The 18850-nt window shown below is 40.6% G+C and overlaps 1 protein-coding gene across 1 annotated transcript in view; it reads right to left on the bottom strand.

The window, feature by feature from the left end:
- Positions 1 to 9372: 9372 nt before the first annotated feature.
- MEP1B (meprin A subunit beta) overlaps positions 9373 to 18850 on the bottom strand; it is a 25960-nt gene continuing 16482 nt past the window's right edge. Inside the window, exons 13-17 of the mRNA XM_034643004.1 lie at positions 15538 to 15981; positions 13867 to 14046; positions 12505 to 12631; positions 11679 to 11883; positions 9373 to 9540 (exon numbers count right to left, since the gene is read on the bottom strand). Of these exons, the coding sequence (XP_034498895.1) occupies positions 9526 to 9540; positions 11679 to 11883; positions 12505 to 12631; positions 13867 to 14046; positions 15538 to 15981 (971 nt within the window). The 3' untranslated portion in view covers positions 9373 to 9525. The remainder of the gene's footprint in view (positions 9541 to 11678; positions 11884 to 12504; positions 12632 to 13866; positions 14047 to 15537; positions 15982 to 18850) is intronic.

The raw sequence follows: 18850 nt of genomic DNA, 5'->3' as shown, positions 1-18850 counted from the left end.
TGGCCTCGGCCACAGAATTAATACATATGGATGTATCCCAATTATCAGAAATGGAATTCAGAGCAACAATGGTCAAGATGATGAGTAAACTTGAAAAAAGCATCAGAGAAAGCGTTGCTGAGAATATAGAATCCCTAAGGGCAGAAATGAGAGCGAATCTGACAGAAATTAAAAACTCAGTGGGCCAAATACAGTCAAAACTAGAGGCTCTGACGGCCAGGGTCACCGAGGCAGAGGAACGCGTTAGCGAATTGGAGGATGGGTTAGTAGAAGAAAAAACGAAAATAGAAGCTGGTCTTAAAAAAATCCACGCCCACGAATGTAGATTACGGGAGATTACTGACTCTATGAAACGATCCAATGTCAGAATCATCGGCATCCCTGAAGGGGTGGAGAAAAACAGAGGTCTAGAAGAGATATTTGAACAAATTGTAGCTGAAAACTTCCCTAATCTAGCAAGGGAAACAAGCATTCGTGTCCAAGAGGCAGAGAGGACCCCATCCAAGCTCAACCAGGACAAACCTACGCCACGGCATGTCATAGTGCAATTCGCAAATATTAGATCCAAGGATACAGTATTGAAAGCGGCCAGGGCAAAGAAATTTCTCACGTACCAAGGCAAAGGTATCAGGATTACGTCAGACCTGTCTACAGAGACCTGGAATGAGAGAAAGGCTTGGGGGGGCATTTTTAAAGCTCTTTCAGAGAAAAACATGCAGCCAAGGATCCTTTATCCAGCAAAGCTGTCATTCAGAATTGATGGAGAAATAAAGACGTTCCAAAATCGCCAATCATTAACCAATTTCGTAACCACGAAACCAGCCCTACAGGAGATATTAAGGGGGGCTCTATAAAGGTAAAAAGGCCCCAAGAGTGATACAGAGCAGCAAGTCACAACCGATACAAAGACTTTAAAGAGAAATGGCATCATTAAAATCATATCTGTCAATAATCTCTATCAATCTAAATGGCTTAAACTCTCCCATAAAACGCCACAGGGTTGCAGATTGGATAAAAAGACATGACCCATCCATTTGCTGTCTACAAGAGACTCATTTTGAACCCAAAGATGCATTCAGACTTAGAGTAAGGGGATGGAGTACCATCTTCCACGCAAATGGACCTCAAAAGAAAGCTGGAGTAGCAATTCTCATATCAGATAGACTGGATTTTAAACTAGAGGCCATAGAGAGAGATACAGAAGGGCACTATATTATTCTTAAAGGAAGTATTCAACAAGTGGATATGACAATTATTAATATATATGCCCCCAACAGGGGAGCAGCAAGATACACAAGCCAACTCTTAACCAAAATAAAGAGACATATAGATAAGAACACAGTAATAGTAGGGGACCTCAACACCCCACTATCAGAAATAGACAGAACACCCTGGCAAAAACTAAGCAAAGAATCAAAGGCTTTGAATGCCATACTCGACGAGTTGGACCTCATAGATATATATAGAACACTACACCCCAGAACCAAAGAATACTCATTCTATTCAAATGCCCATGGAACATTCTCAAGAATAGATCATGCTCTGGGACACAAAACAGGTCTCAGCCAATACCAAAAGATTGAAATTATCCCCTGCATATTCTCAGACCACAACGCTCTGAAATTGGAACTCAACCACAAGGAAAAACCTGGAAGAAACTCAAACACTTGGAGGCTAAGAACCATCCTGCTCAAGAATGACTCGATAAACCAGGAAATCAAAAAACAAATTAAACAATTTATGGAGACCAACGAGAATGAATACACAACGGTCCAAAACCTATGGGATACTGCAAAGGCAGTCCTAAGGGGGAAATACATAGCCATCCAAGCCTCACTCAAAAGAATAGAAAAATCTAAAATGCAGTTTCTATATTCTCACCTCAAGAAACTGGAACAGCAACAGAGGGACAGGCCTAACCCACTGACAAGGAAGGAGTTGACCAAGATTAGAGCAGAAATCAATGAATTAGAGACCAGAACCACAGTAGAGCAGATCAACAGGACTAGAAGCTGGTTCTTTGAGAGAATCCATAAAATTGATAGACCACTGGCAAAACTTGTCCAAAAACAAAGAGAAAGGACTGAGATTATTAAAATTATGACTGAAAAGGGAGAGGTCACGACCAGCACCATTGAAATTGCAAGGATTATTAGAAACTTTTATCAACAGCTATATGCCAAAAAACTAAACAATCTGGAAGAGATGGAGGCCTTCCTGGAAACCTATAAACTACCAAGACTGAAACAGGAAGAAATAGATTTCTTAAATAGGCCAATTAACTATGAAGAAATTGAGTCAGTGATAAACAACCTTCCAAATAATAAAACTCCAGGCCCAGACGGTTTTCCTGGGGAATTCTACCAAACATTCAAAGAAGAAATAATACCTATTCTCCTAAAGCTATTTCAAAAAATAGAAACAGAAGGAAAGCTACCAAACTCATTCTATGAGGCTAATATTACCTTGATCCCCAAACCAGGCAAAGACCCCCTCAAAAAGGAGAATTACAGACCGATTTCTCTAATGAATATGGATGCCAAAATCCTCAACAAGATCCTTGCTAATAGAATCCAACAGTACATTAAAAGGATTATCCATCATGACCAAGTGGGATTCATACCTGGGATGCAAGCATGGTTCAACACTCGCAAATCAATCAATGTGATACATCATATCAACAAGAAAAGACTCAAGAACCATATGATCCTCTCAATTGATGCAGAAAAAGCATTTGACAAAATACAGCATCCTTTCCTGATTAAAACCCTTCAGAGTGTAGGAATAGAGGGTACATTTCTCAATCTCATAAAAGCCATCTATGAAAAGCCTACTGCAAGCATTATTCTCAATGGGGAAAAGCTGGAAGCCTTTCCCTTAAGATCAGGAACACGACAAGGATGCCCACTCTCGCCACTATTATTCAACATAGTACTAGAAGTCCTTGCAACAGCAATCAGAAGACAAAAAGGGATCAAAGGTATCCAAATCGGCAAAGAAGAAGTCAAACTGTCTCTCTTTGCAGATGACATGATACTCTATATGGAAAACCCAAAGGAATCCACTCCCAAACTATTAGAAGTTATAGAACAATTCAGTAAGGTGGCAGGATACAAAATCAATGCCCAGAAATCAGTTGCATTTCTATACACGAATAACGAGACTGAAGAAAGAGAAATTAGGGAATCCATCCCATTTACAATAACACCAAAAACCATGCGTTACCTTGGAATTAACTTAACCAGAGACGTAAAGGACCTATATGCTAGAAACTATAGATCACTTTTGAAAGATATTGAGGAAGACATAAAAAGATGGAAAAATATTCCATGCTCATGGATTGGAAGAATTAACATAGTTAAAATGTCCATACTACCCAGAGCAATCTACACTTTCAATGCTATCCCGATCAAAATACCGAGGACATTTTTCAAAGAACTGGAACAAATAGTCCTTAAATTTGTATGGAACCAGAAAAGGCCCCGAATCTCCAAGGAACTGTTGAAAAGGAAAAACAAAGCTGGGGGCATCACAATGCCGGATTTCGAGCTGTACTACAAAGCTGTGATCACAAAGACAGCATGGTACTGGCACAAAAACAGACACATCGACCAATGGAACAGAATAGAGAACCCAGAAATGGACCCTCGGCTCTTTGGGCAACTAATCTTTGATAAAGCAGGAAAAAACATCCGGTGGAAAAAAGACAGTCTCTTCAATAAATGGTGCTGGGAAAATTGGACAGCTACATGCAAAAGAATGAAACTTGACCACTCTCTCACACCATACACAAAAATAAACTCCAAATGGATGAAAGACCTCAATGTGAGACAGGAATCCATCAAAATTCTAGAGGAGAACATAGGCAACAACTTCTATGACATCGGCCAGAGCAACCTTTTTCACGACACATCTCCAAAGGCAAGAGAAATAAAAGATAAAATGAACTTATGGGACTTTATCAGGATAAAGAGCTTCTGCACAGCCAAGGAAACAGTCAAAAAAACTAAGAGACAGCCCACGGAATGGGAGAATATATTTGCAAAGGACACCACAGATAAAGGACTGGTATCCAAGATCTACAAAGAACTTCTCAAACTCAATACACGAGAAACAAATAAACAAATCATAAAATGGGCAGAAGATATGAACAGACACTTTTCCAATGAAGACATACAAATGGCTAACAGACACATGAAAAAATGTTCAAAATCATTAGCCATCAGGGAAATTCAAATCAAAACCACACTGAGATACCACCTTACGCCAGTTAGAATGGCAAAGATAGACAAGGCAAGAAACAACAATTGTTGGAGAGGATGTGGAGAAAGGGGATCCCTCCTACATTGTTGGTGGGAATGCAAGTTGGTACAGCCACTCTGGAAAACAGTGTGGAGGTCCCTTAAAAAGTTAAAAATTGAACTACCCTATGACCCAGCCATTGCACTACTGGGTGTTTACCCCAAAGATACAGACGTAGTAAAGAGAAGGGCCATATGCACCCCAATGTTCATAGCTGCATTGTCCACAATAGCCAAATCATGGAAGGAGCCGAGATGCCCTTCAACAGATGACTGGATTAAGAAGCTGTGGTCCATATATACAATGGAATATTACTCAGCTATCAGAAAGAACGAATTCTCAACATTTGCTGCAACATGGACGGCACTGGAGGAGATAATGCTAAGTGAAATAAGTCAAGCAGAGAAAGACAATTATCATATGATTTCTCTCATCTATGGAACATAAGAACTAGGATGATCGGTAGGGGAAGAAAGGGATAAAGAAAAGGGGGGTAATCAGAAGGGGGAATGAAACATGAGAGACTATGGACTATGAGAAACAAACTGAAGACTTCAGAGGGGAGGGGGTGGGGGAATGGGATAGACTGGTGATGGGTAGTAAGGAGGGCACGTATTGCATGGTGCACTGGGTGTTATACGCAACTAATGAAGCATCAAACTTTACATTGGAATCTGGGGATGTACTGTATGGTGATTAACATAATATAATAAAATTAAATTAAAAAAAAAAAAGAAATTAGACCCCTTGGGCATGGCTGGTGGGAATGTACAATGGTGTAGCTGCCATGGAAAGTGTGTGACCATTCCTCAAAAAGTTAAACCTAGAATTGCCATATGACTCACCAATGCTACTCCTAGATATATTCCCAAAAGAATTGAAAATAGATGTTCAGGGGCACCTGGCTTTCTCAGTTGGTGGAGCATACAACTCTTGATCTCAGGGTCATGAGTTCGAGCCCCACGCTGTCATAGAGATTACTTAATTAAAAAATATTTTAGGAAATAGGTGTTCAAACAAAAACTTGTAGAGAACGGTGGTGCTTGTATAACATCTTAAATGTACCAAATGCCACTTTAAAATGGTTAAATGGTGGGGCGCCTGGGTGGCACAGCGGTTAAGCGTCTGCCTTCAGCTCAGGGCGTGATCCCGGCGTTATGGGATCAAGCCCCACATCAGGCTCCTCCGCCATGAGCCTGCTTCTTCCTCTCCCACTCCCCCTGCTTGTGTTCCCTCTCTCGCTGGCTGTCTCTATCTCTGTCAGATAAATAAATAAAAATCTTAAAAAAAAAAAATGGCTAAATGGTGAATTTTATAGTTTTTAAAAATTTTATGTATTTATATATATTTATTTTTTATATTTATTTTTTCAAGATTATTTATTTATTTTAGAGAGACAGAGTGAGAGAGAGCACAGGGAAGAAGGACAGAGGGAGAGAGAATCTCAAGCAGACTACCCACTGAGCACAGAGCTCGACTACACTCAGGGCTCGGTCTCACAACCCAGAGATAACAACCCGAGCCGTAACCACGAGTTGATGCTTAACCGACTGGGCCACCCAGGTGCCCATTGTATTTATTTTTTAATTTCTTTAAAGATTTTATTTATTTATTTATTTGAAAGAGAGAGTGAGTGAGAGAGAAAGCACGAGCAGGTGGAGCGGCCGAGGGAGAGGGAGAAGCAGACACCCTGCTAAGCAGGGAGCCAGATGTGGGGCTCGATCCAGGACCCTGAGATCAGGACCTGAGCCGAAGGCAGACGCTTAATGGACTGAGCCACCCAGGCATCCCCTATATTTATTTATTTTTAAAGTAAACTCTACCCCTGACACAGGGCTCAAACTGACAACCCTGAGATTAAGAATCTCATGTTCTAGGGACTGAGCCAGCCAGGGATCCTGAGAATTTTATAGTTTACAAATTTTTACCACAATAAAAAAAAAACTGGGGGGAAAAGTAATCATGGGTAAAACTGCTAGTGTCTTAGCACAAATCAAGGCAGCCATACCAACCTGTCACTGGAAGTCATTGTAATTTTCACTGTTGTACACCCACAGTAAATAACTACATAATTTTAAAGCCAGTTTTACTTAAGAATGTCCTTAATGAAGCAGTAAACATTATTAACTTTATGAAAACTTAACCATTGAGTATACATCTTTTTTGGCTATAAATATAAATTTTAAAAATATAAATTACATGTATTACATTTATACATACTTCTACATGATTTATATATAATAATATATAATAGAATTTATATATTACATTTCCGTATAGCTATGTAAATGTATTTATATGTAAATAAGTATATATTATATATAACATATGCATTATATGTTATATTTAATATATAATTATAACCATATATTTTTATATACTTCTATATATAAAATTGTAATACTCAGAGTAAGCACTATAAAAGCTATACAAAGAGATACACCCAAAAACACTATAGATAAATGGATAGATAGATATAGATAGACGTTCAATGTCATTAGTCATTAGGGAACTGCAAATTAAAACCATAATGAGAGGTCACTACACACTTATCAGAATGGCTAACATAAAAACAGTGACAGGTGAAAGAAACCAATCTAAAAAACTCCATGCTGTATGATTCAAACTCAATGACATTCTGGAAAAGGCAAAACCCTGGAGGCAGTAAAAGATGAATGGTTGCCAGGAGTTGAGGGAAGGACGACTAGGCAGAACACAGAAGGATTTTTCAGGTGGTGAAACTATTCTGTAGGATATTATAATCAGTGAATCCATCTGTGCAAACCCATAGAATGTACCACAACAACAGTGAATCCTAATGGCAAGAATGAACTTTAGTCCATACTTCGGTCAATGTAGGTTCGTTGACAGCAATGAATTTGCCACTCTGGTGATAGTGGGAGAGGCTGTGGGTATGTGGGGGGGAAGGGGTATGTGGGAACTCTACTTTCTGCTCAATTTTACTGTGAATCTAAAAGTACTCTAAAAGAATTGTCTATTAAAAAAAAAAAGACAGTGACAACACCAAAAGCTGTTGAAGATGCAGAGAAATGGCATTACTCGTATGCTGCTGGTGGGAATGTAAAAGGGCACAGCCCCTCTGCAAATCAGTTTGGCAGTGTCTTAAAAAACTAAACATGCAATTACCATATGACCCAACAATTGCTATCTTGGGCATGTAGCCCAGAGAAATGAAGACTTATGTCTCTATAAAACTCGTACATGAATGTTTACAGGAGCTTTATTTGTAATAGCCCCACACTGGAAACAACCCAAATGTCCTTCAACAATGAATGGTTACACTGTGGTGAATCCATACCATGAACACCACTCGGCAATAAAAAGGGATAAACTAGTGTGTACACAACCTGGATGGATCTCCAGAGAATTATGCTGAGTTAAACAAAAATGCCCGAAGATTCTATACTGCATGGTTCTGTTACTGTAACATTCTTTTAAATGACAAAATTACAGAAATAGAGAACACATTGATGGTCACCAGGGGTTAAACAGCAGGTAGGAACAATAGGCAAATGGAGTGGCTATTTGAAGGCAAGTTGAGGGATCCTTGTGGTAATGAAAATGCTCTGTATTTTGACCGTAACACTATCGATAACCCGGCTGTGACATCGTACTATAGCACTGCAAGATGTTCCCAAGGAGAGAAACTTCGAGAAGGGTACAAGGATCTCTCCCTGTTGTTTTTATTTTTTTTAACAACTACATGTGAATCTATAATTATCTTAAAATAAAATTTGAATTAGAAAATTGACTGAAGTGAGCCTGTCGCTACAAGAAAAACAGTATTTGTTGCCAACGATAAGACGTAAGCTTTCAAGCAAAAATCCGAATTTTGGAAAATTTGCTTTTGCCACCATGAGTGTCAAGTTCCCAAGACTCGAAGACTTTTTTTTGTTTATAAGATCAGTAGTGATATTAACTAATGTCATGTTTTGATACTGTATACTGAAACGTGCCACAAGCTGGAGGCATTGCATAACTCAGTGAACCACTAAGGTATTTTCTGAATGATCAATATGCAATATTACAAAATCACGCATAGATGATTCATTCAAAATACAAGATTGGTGGATAATACTAGCCTGCATGCAGAAGGTCATTGATACTGTCTCAGTTTCCAGTCCCAGCTAACCTTTAAGAAATTACCATTTGTCAACTTTTAACAAAGTATTCAAAAAGAGTATCCACAATTACCTGAAAAGCTATTTAAATACACTTCCCCTTTCCAACTGCATAACTGCGTGAGGCTAGATTTGCTTTGTATCGTTCAATGAAAATAACGTATCACAACAGACCAAACGCGGACACATATGTGAGAATCCAACTATTTTCTATTAGGCCAGACATTAGAGATTTGCAAAAAAGTGTAAAACGCAACCCCTCCTTTTGCTAAATTTTCTTGTTTTGAAAAATAGAGTTATTTTTCATTAACATGTTATTTATTCTAACATGTAAACATTGGGCTTATTATTTATTAATGATTAAGAAATACATAGTTTTACATTTCCCTGGTTTGAATTTCTAATAACATGAGTACTGATAAATGTGATATTCACAAGCAAAAGCTCTTTGGGGCCCTCGATCACTTTTAAGAATATTGAGGCTCCTGAGACCAAGAACTTGGAGAACCACTGTTCTGAGAGTTAAAAGTTTTCTGGTTGCTCTCAGTTGCATGTTCCAACAAATTCTAAACCCAGCTCACGTTCTGAAGAGTCTGTGTCAGAAAACAAGAGAGTGGCCAGCTTTGGCCAGAGGGGCGCGTGTTCCCAGAGAGAAAGGGAGCTGTCCTACCGCCCCTCCCTACACTGGGCCGGGACCACACGCAAATGCTGACAGGGCATGTAGATCATTCCCACTGGGTGTTTCCAGTGGTACACAGACAATCACTGGTGAGGCTACTGCACTAGGCCCCCCAAGGGAAGGATCAGTAATTTGGAAAGCTACCTCTAGCTATGGCGCTCGCTTTTATAGACAATATTATACTTCTCCGGGAACTGGAATTGCCTCCCCTCCTTTAAAAACAAAAATACAAACATTTCACCAGTTAGACTTTCACCAAAATAATGATTTATAGCATATCCAGCTATTTACAGAGAAGATCCATTTATAGACGAACAAGGCAGTTGGAATAGATTCGAGGTGAAATCCATGATGAAGAATCCTTTTTAATTTCGTTTGCTGGTCATATGGTTGAGTTAATCTTCAAAATGCATGCTGCTAAAAGGGGAAAGAACAATTGATTTAATTTCTAAATTTAAACACTGTCATGTCAATGAATCACAATGAAGCAGTCTCATTTTTAAATGAAGTGCTATCAACAGGCTCCTGGCATCCCCCCCAACTGGGGGGCTGCCCCAGCCAGGTCTCCAGGAAGATGCACCGGCCTGTCTGGCTGGCAGGATTCAGGTGCTAAACCATTAGGACCAGCACACACTGCAGCCTCAGAAAGAAGGGCTTTCTGATTTAAGACCTAAACTAAATCTGGAGGTTCCGTTTTTAGTGAATTAACTGTAGAAATGTCTAGACTGGGGAAAATATAAGTTGATTTCTTGCTCTTGGGAATATGGTGGTTAGGGGTGTGTGTGTGTGTGTGTGCATGCATGCGTGTGTGTTTACTTAGTGGCCCTACAGTGTCCCTGATACTCTGATAATTCTCCCCTTTCTTGATTTAACTTGCTTCTTTCTTCCATCTCTCTCTTCTCTTTATCATTTTCTTTAACTCCTTCCAATATTTGCTTCCTAAGTCAGCCCTTTAAATAGTGCCTATATTTTCCAATTTCCAGAAGAATAACTTGGCAGTCCTATCTACTAGCTAATGTGTCCTTTCTTCCCTACCACTAGGCCAACCTTCAAGTGCATCCCTCCTGGCCCAGGGCACCGTGCCTGCAAGTACACCTTTCATTAGGTTGGCCCATGAGGTCATTGGCTGATCTGTCCCTTTTATTTTGAGTCATAAAGTAAGCAGGAAATATCTGTTTGTTTTTTTAAACAACACACCACAAAACACCTGTATGCATTTTAAGTACTTTTCTAACAAGCTTGTGAAGTAACTGAGCCATTGCTTTGTGATGAGCTATAAATGCTTCCTGTCGTTGAGGAAATGTGACAGCCGTGTGTGCAAAAAAACTATTTGCTTTCTGTTCGTTATCATTGTCCATCTTTGACTAACTTCACAAACAAATTCAGGGTCTCAATACCAGTTTGTCTACTTCAAAAAATCATAATTGCAAAATACAGTATGTCTTGAATAGCCATTTTTCTTCAGAAAATATGCTCTTGATTTAGCTCTTCTAGTTTCAGAGATACCCTCATTGGCATGTGTCTTCTTCAGTTTTGCTAGTAATTTTCAGAGACTATTTTGAATGAAATAGAACTGGAAGAACTTTACGACTTCCCTTTTAAACACTCTTCAGATCTGACGCCATTTTCCTTGCGCTCCTGTGTGAGACTAGGAGTCCGGTGCTCTACTACGGCCTGTGTTATGGGTGCTGGGGCGCGCTGCTTAGTCCTGCCCTTCAAAATGAAGGCTTTCGTGCAGGACATGCCCTTGCCACGAGGGGCCCTGCCTCGCCCAGTTGTCCGCTCCCTCCTAGGGCCAACCCCAATCCAATGGCTATTGATGTGGGGAGTACGTTGGCTCAGCCTCCTTGCCTAAATTCAGGACACTATCCCAGCTCCGTAGCGGGGCCGAGGCCTCAGCTGTAACCCCATCACCGTGTTCCGTGTACCCTCACCCTCGGCCCTGTCCAGCTTCCCTTACTCTGTTACTCCGTGCTCCCAGGAACACTCTCTCCACAGAAGCCAGTCTGAGACAGGGTAATCTCAAGTCTATTGTTATTTTAGAGACTTCCTGAGGCTAGACTTTAAACCCTCTACGTAAAAATCTTGCCTTAGAGTTAGTTGCTGCACATGGAGCCAGATGGATTGGAACCTTTGTTAATGGAAAAGCCTCAAAACAGGTCGGCACCCCCTTCTTACAAGCCTCAGCTCAACCACCACCAAAAGACCTTTAGAGCAAAAACCCTTACAGTTCGCTGGACCCCTCTACCAGGAAGGTTGGGACTTAGAGGCAAAATCAGTTTTGCCTTTCATAAGGGTCACAGACCCCCACCTTAGAAAAAAATGTACAACCACACACAATTTTGGATAGTTCCAGGAGGATATGAACTCCTTCGTGGACTCCGATTTAAGAACTGTTGATCTATTGTGAAGGTAACAGGAGCTCATGGTTTCAAAGCTGTTATTCAGCATAGAAAAGAAAGAGATTCCTTTTTAAGCATATAAGAGAGTCCTAATTCTTCTTCATGTGATTTCATCAATAGGTTTTGAATCACCAACTATGAGACTCAACTTACATTTTGCAGAGTCATATCTGCCGTATTTGAACTTGTCTTACTACGGTATTTCTTCCTGATGCAATAGACACTGACAAGGGTGACTATCAGCATCAGGACAAACATAGCAGCGGTGGAAGACACAGCGATGACAATGGTGTCCTGGGTGGAGCCTCTCCTCTCACATCTCTCCCCCACATACCACCAGTCTTCCCCTGATGGACACCTGCATGTCGGAATGGGACCCAGAGTTACAAGTTGATATTCCAGTCTGAAAATCTTCACCGTTGAAGGTGTGGGTCAACATTCAGGTCATTGACATATGGAACTCAACAAGAGCGGAATGGTTAGACCAGCTCCAGGATGCCAGGCAAGGCCAGTGGAAAAGAAATGGAATTACTTCTCAAAACAGTGGCTCTAAGGTGGGAAAGGAAGATAGCATAGATCATGGAGAAAATTTAGTTCTCATGGCTCAGTGCCTCCACCTCCCCCCTGTACCCCTTGGCCAAGCTCATCCATGAACGTCTGAGAACTATCTCCATCTAGAAAATTGGGACAGTCCCACTTCACGCCATCAGATGGTTGTGAAGACTTCATAAGACATATAACTCATGAGGACTTTTTCAGGCAATTACAATATATGCACTATTTCTTCATAAATAATTTTACTGTTCTTGTGGCCATCCAAAGTCCCAAACGGAGAGCAAAAAATAAATAGCCCATGAATTGTTTTGAGATGAGAACAAACTGATCATTCATGTAAGACATCAGTGTTTAATCCTACAATGTGGAAAGGATAAAATTTCTAACAAGAGAATGGGGGGATCTCGTCCGAGGGACCCCTTACCTGCACCCGACTCTGCCGTTCTGGACAACGCAGATGCCGTCGTTCTCACATGTGAAGTTCACGCAAAAGTCATTGATGGTAGAGGTTGGGATTGGCTCAACTGCTGTAGAATTCAGGTGGGAAATGTCTAAGGGGGGCAGAGGGAGAATGTGGATGGAAATCAGTTTGACTTTAACAAGCATTTGATCTTTAAGTCTCAAAATAGATGCTTAGGTTTCACAGGCAGTGAAATAATTAGTAAGTCAAAATCTAGATGCAAACGGAAGCTGGACCAGCCTGCGGGGCTGTCACCTGAACCACATGCCTGCCTGGGCCTGCGCTTGCCTGAGCTACAAGGGGCCCAAGCCCTTACAACCCACCCTCGAGGGACAGACATGGAGACCAAAGCATAGCAAAGCAAGGTGATTGATGGGCTTGCCCAAGGTCACAGGTCTTTTGCTAGGGGTGGGGGCACCGAGCTGCAGGGTGACACAAGCCACCAGGTCCCCCAAACAACCAGGCCTCTATTTGTTGCAGTGCGTTCTGTTGCTTCTCCTCCAAACAGGGTTGAACTGAATTGATAAACGTGGGGCTTCTTCTCTGCTACAGAAGATGATTTTTCCCTTGACACAGTTATTCTTGAGTAATTTTTTCCAAGAAGTATCATCTAGATTTACTCTAATTGACACTGACATAAAAATTTCATGGGTTTTAATTGCACCACCTTTCGTCACAAACGAGATGCTGATTTACTGAGAGGCAAGTGGGTCTTTAATAGTAAATGAGTTAAAATGGTGCCACATAACACATGGAAACCACCAGTATTCCTGGAAAATGTATTTATTAGCTGCCATGGGTAAGAAGCTTTAAAAGGTAATAGATTAATGCTACTACTGACAAAACATATGTGTGTGTGCTTCTATGGGATACATAGAAATATGTATGCATGCTTGTGTGCTCATATGTACATGTGTATATGTATGTGTGTGTATATACATATATTTGAAAAAACACAATAAAGACAGTTCATTTCCAGTTTAATTTCATGTGATTGTGTGATATTTCTATTTCTGGAACCCCAGAGTATAATTCTAGGGTGCATAGCTATACTTTCACTTGTTTCTAAAGATTTCTGGCCTAAATTTTCCATGGTTCCATGTGGTGGTAATTAAGTTATTTATCCTGGAATGGTCACAGTTTTTATTTAAGTTATTTTCATATTGTTAATGATTCATACAAAAAAAAAAAAAAGAAAGAAAGAAAATCCCACTCATGCCCATTTGCTCCTATACCTAAAACTAGAACCCAGAAGAACACAGTAAATACTCAATGGCCACGACAACAACAAAAATAGCTTATATAAAACTATTTTTACTGACATACCTTCCACTGTCAGTAGGATATAAACATCATCTCCTTTTATAAAATCTCTGCTTTTCAGCCTCTTGTGGGTTATAAATGCACTGGTTCCAAAACCTCTCCCTCTGCTAAACTGAGTTCCATTCGGGAAAAAAGCCACTTCTCCCACTTTGGAAGGCCTGTCCCAAAAATAGTTTCCATTATCTGAAAAAGCAATTTATATTAATGGATTGTGTTTAACATCATCATAGCTTTTGGTGGTAGGAAAGAACAGGCAACGTGAAACACAATTAGAAGAGAGCTCAAAATAATTAAATGATGCTATTGACCTGTGATGTATTCCCTGGCAAGTCACTGAAGCCTGTTCATTTATACTGTCCTAAAGAAAATGAGATTGCCTGACAAGGAAGACCGCATTCTGGAATTGGTGTGGAGACATACCAAAAGTGTCCTGGGTGGGGTATCATACCTATACTCACTGGCCAGTGTAGAAACTCCCCTGCCCATTAAAATCATTCCTCAGTTGCCTGGAGTCATAGATAGTCTTTTTAACTAAGTGAAATACATATGTTTCTGGGAATTTTTTAAAATGTTATAATCTACAACATGGGGATCGAACTCACGACCCCGAGATCAAGTCACATGCTCTCCCGACTGAGCCAGCCAGGCGCCGTGAGAGAGTTTTTAATATTAACATAGAACAGTTCATCTCATTAACTGAATTATTCACCTACCAGAACAAAGTCCTTCAGGGAAAGAAGACAGTGAGAAGCACTGCTTCTGGGAAAAGGTGATGACCCACCCAACTTTGAGCCATTTTCAATGTCATTCAGGGAAACATGTTTGCGGGGAAAAAAGTGAAGAAATTCTGAACATCAAGTCCCTACAATCCTGTTTGTGAATATTTCTTTTTTCCTATCAGATTAGTGGTTTCTCTTTTCTTATGTCACTTAGGTTGATTTTTTTCATGTATAGAATTCAAATTTGGCAATAATATTCACCTTGCCATAATTTCATTTTTTATTAGGTTCCCAGAGTGCAAAGGATTGTTAAAATTAGAAATGTGATCATTTTGGGGGGGCGCTCTTCCTTTCTGAGACTGGGAAGATGGGGAATCATGTCACCATTGGCGAGTCCTCCAGAACTCTTTAATAAGTTATAATCCCTTCTCAGAGCCTTCCCAACACTCAAGAGCACCTGCTCAACGTCTTCCTTCTCATCAGGAACCATCCCCTTCTACAAGAGCTGCATCATGTTTGACAGCCCTGGTGGCAAGGGGGTGGTTATTGTCACTATCTCAGTTTTATAGCTGAGGACACTGGGGTTCTTTCAAAAGACTGTTTGCTCAATATCTCCTAGCTGAGGAGAAGCAAACCTTGGAATTGAACCCAGGCATGCCAGACTCTAAAACCAACACTCTGAACAACTGGGAATCCAGGTATGGTCAATTGCCAGGAATAACATCCGTACCTTCTGTATTTTTTTGGAGACATTCCCAACTCACATTCCTGACAGTGTCCTGCCTGGAGGACTCTCCCACAACCGATGAAGCCCTTCCCCTCAATATTTTCTGTTCCTAAAACTTGGGGCTCAATCCTCCCTAGGTACCTGACCATGCAGTCTCTCATTCCCAAATCATCCATCCCTCCTAGAGCAATGATCATGTGTTAGCAATAAAGAAAACGAGTCACAAACCAGTGGTCATAAATGGGTCTGTAGTTACACTCCGCTGGTTGGACATACGTTGTCGAATGTCAGGATTTTGATCCAAGAGTGTCATCGTGGCTTGTTGCCAAGGACACGGCCATTGTAATTGATCATCATTGGCTCCAGAGATCAAGTGGAAATATATTCCTGCATTAGTCGAATCGCTTAGATGCAAGTGAATCTGAAAGGCATAACCTTTAGGAGAATAAAATGGAGGGCTATAGAGAGTTCCACTTGAGCTGCCAATAAACTGCGTGAAATTCTTTATATGCCAGATGTGATGAGGGCACTGTGTTTCCGAAAGATTGATGTCATCAATAGACAGGCCACCCAAGGATGCACCCGCGCCTCTGACCCCTTCAAACACCACTCTGAACTTGTTGGTCACTTTCAGTGTCACGTGGTAGAGTTGCCAGCTCCCAGTGGGTATCTCTGCAAAAGAGACATTATTATTTCAAAGCAAAGGACTGAGAATCATGTGCAAATCAACATTGGAGTTTTTAACCTTCATAGAACAAATGGTCATCCTTGAGCTGTTGCTGCTACAGGTCTGCAGTGTGTTCCCCTCACTTCTCCAGCCCAGGCCCGTTCCCTTCAGGGGAGTTCTGTGGTGTCAAACCGCTCTCTGGAATATCTAGATGCTTAACTACTGTTTCTCAGATAGGTCACCCTTTCCCAGCGAAGGGTGACCAGACAACCACATCTAACTTAGGAGTTCTCCATGCCCTGTCTATGAGTTACCTCCATTCTATGTTAGCTAACACCAATATCTACACTTGTACCCAGGATTCCTGTGAGACTCACCCAAAGCCTCATTTAGAGTTTGATTGAAATACTTCTTTCACATGTAAAATTTTCAATCAACATTTTGGTTGTATTAAACAGGAATCCACCAAACCCCAGAAAGCCCACATTTACTGTTCACTCCTTAGATCATTTACTAGTGACTCAACGTTTTAAATATGTCGTCATATTTGAGACCATCATCTTTCTCTGCACCCTACACTTCCCCCTTCACTATCATCCCCTATCCTTAGCTAGCAGGGCAGGCTATGCTAGCTTGTCTTATTTTCTTACATCACATACCCAAATAGGAAGCAATACATTTTTTAAAATTTCAAAATCCCCCAGATAGAGAACAACTCAGGAATTCATGTTGAACTTGTAGTAACACAACGACTTAAAACTTAAATATATTGGCACTTAATGTGAAACACAATTATGTGAAAATAAGTTAGAAATATCCAAATTAGAGAAAATACTATTATCCATGGGTCGACTCTGGGCTGAACAAACATCTTTCATGAGAGCTTACACTTCATTATGATCAGGACTACCCATTTAAATTCTGGACTCCTAAGCACGTTTCTTAAGTACCTTTTGTGCTACTGTTTATGGGAGGAAAATGCTATGACATATAGCATAATGCAGATCGATTTTATAATAAGTTTTACTCAATTCATTCAAATCAAGGAGTCAATACGTGGAGCAGACAGTAGCAGAATTGGCAGCAGGGAAATTTCTTAACCACCTGCTTTTATAGTTGGTCAACGTGACCCACCTCTCTGACACGTGATTGGAATGGAGTGTTGCCCTCTCTCCACTCAGGAATTGCTCCAGAAGTTGCAGTTAACCCAAATCGTAACAATTAGAATTCTTTGCTGGGATTTTTTTTTTTAAGCTAGAAATTAGAGGAAGAGTCCCTTTTCCAGTCTGATGGCACATTTGATAAAAATGTGAGCTGAGAAGTGAAATATCGAAAGCACCAGTTTTGGGGACAAAGCCCATCTGAGATAACATGAGGGGTCCCCAACCATGTTCAGGGATAGGTCCAGGCCTGCCTGAGGCCAGTTGCTCCCTCGTCCATCCCACAATCTCTTTACAGGGAACCAGTAACTTCCCATTTTGCCTAAGCTAGTTTTCTTTGTATTTTTAAAAAAGATTTATTTATTTATTTGAGAGAGAGAGTGGGCAGGGGAAGGGGCAGAGAGAAAATCTCAAGCAGACTCCCTGCTGAGTACGGAGCCCAATGCGGGGCTCGATCCCATGACCCGTGAGAACACGACCTGAGTGGAAAACCAAGAGCCAGATGTTCAACTGACTACACCACCCAGGCGCCCCTCTCTCTTTGTATTTTTATTACTTGCCAAGAACTGACCTCCTCAGTGCCACAGACTTAAAGAGTTAAGATTCCACTATTATTCAACATAGTACTAGAAGTCTTTGCAACAGCAATCAGAAGACAAAAAGGGATCAAAGGTATCCAAATCGGCAAAGAAGAAGTCAAAATGTCTCTCTTGGCAGATGACATGATACTCTATATGGAAAACCCAAAGGAATCCACTCCCAAACTATTAGAAGTTATAGAACAATTCAGTAATGTGGCGGGATACAAAATCAATGCCCAGAAATCAGTTGCATTTCTATACACGAATAACAAGACTGAAGAAAGAGAAATTAGGGAATCCATCCCATTTACAATAGCACCAAAAACCATACGTTACCTTGGAATTAACTTAACCAGAGACGTAAAGGACCTATATCCTAGAAACTATAGATCACTTTTGAAAGATATTGAGGAAGACATAAAAAGATGGAAAAATATTCCATGCTCATGGATTGGAAGAATTAACATAGTTAAAATGTCCATGCTACCCAGAGCAATCTACACTTTCAATGCTATCCCGATCAAAATACCGAGGACATTTTTCAAAGAACTGGAACAAATAGTCCTTAAATTTGTATGGAACCAGAAAAGGCTCCGAATCGCCAAGGAACTGCTGAAAAGGAAAAACAAAGCTGGGGGCATCACAATGCCGGATTTCGAGCTGTACTACAAAGCTGTGATCACAAAGACAGCATGGTACTGGCACAAAAACAGACACATCGACCAATGGAACAGAATAGAGAACCCAGAAATGGACCCTCGGCTCTTTGGGCAACTAATCTTTGATAAAGCAGGAAAAAACATCCGGTGGAAAAAAGACAGTCTCTTCAATAAATGGTGCTGGGAAAATTGGACAGCTACATGCAAAAGAATGAAACTTGACCACTCTCTCACACCATACACAAAAATAAACTCCAAATGGATGAAAGACCTCAATGTGAGACAGGAATCCATCAAAATTCTAGAGGAGAACATAGGCAACAACTTCTATGACATCGGCCAGAGCAACCTTTTTCACGACACATCTCCAAAGGCAAGAGAAATAAAAGATAAAATGAACTTATGGGACTTTATCAGGATAAAGAGCTTCTGCACAGCCAAGGAAACAGTCAAAAAAACTAAGAGACAGCCCAC

The sequence above is a fragment of the Ailuropoda melanoleuca genome, chromosome 14 (genome assembly GCF_002007445.2).
Source record: "Ailuropoda melanoleuca isolate Jingjing chromosome 14, ASM200744v2, whole genome shotgun sequence".
NCBI classification, from domain to species: domain Eukaryota; kingdom Metazoa; phylum Chordata; class Mammalia; order Carnivora; family Ursidae; genus Ailuropoda; species Ailuropoda melanoleuca.
Note: the sequence above shows the minus strand (reverse complement) of the source record. Positions and strands in the feature narration are given on the sequence as shown.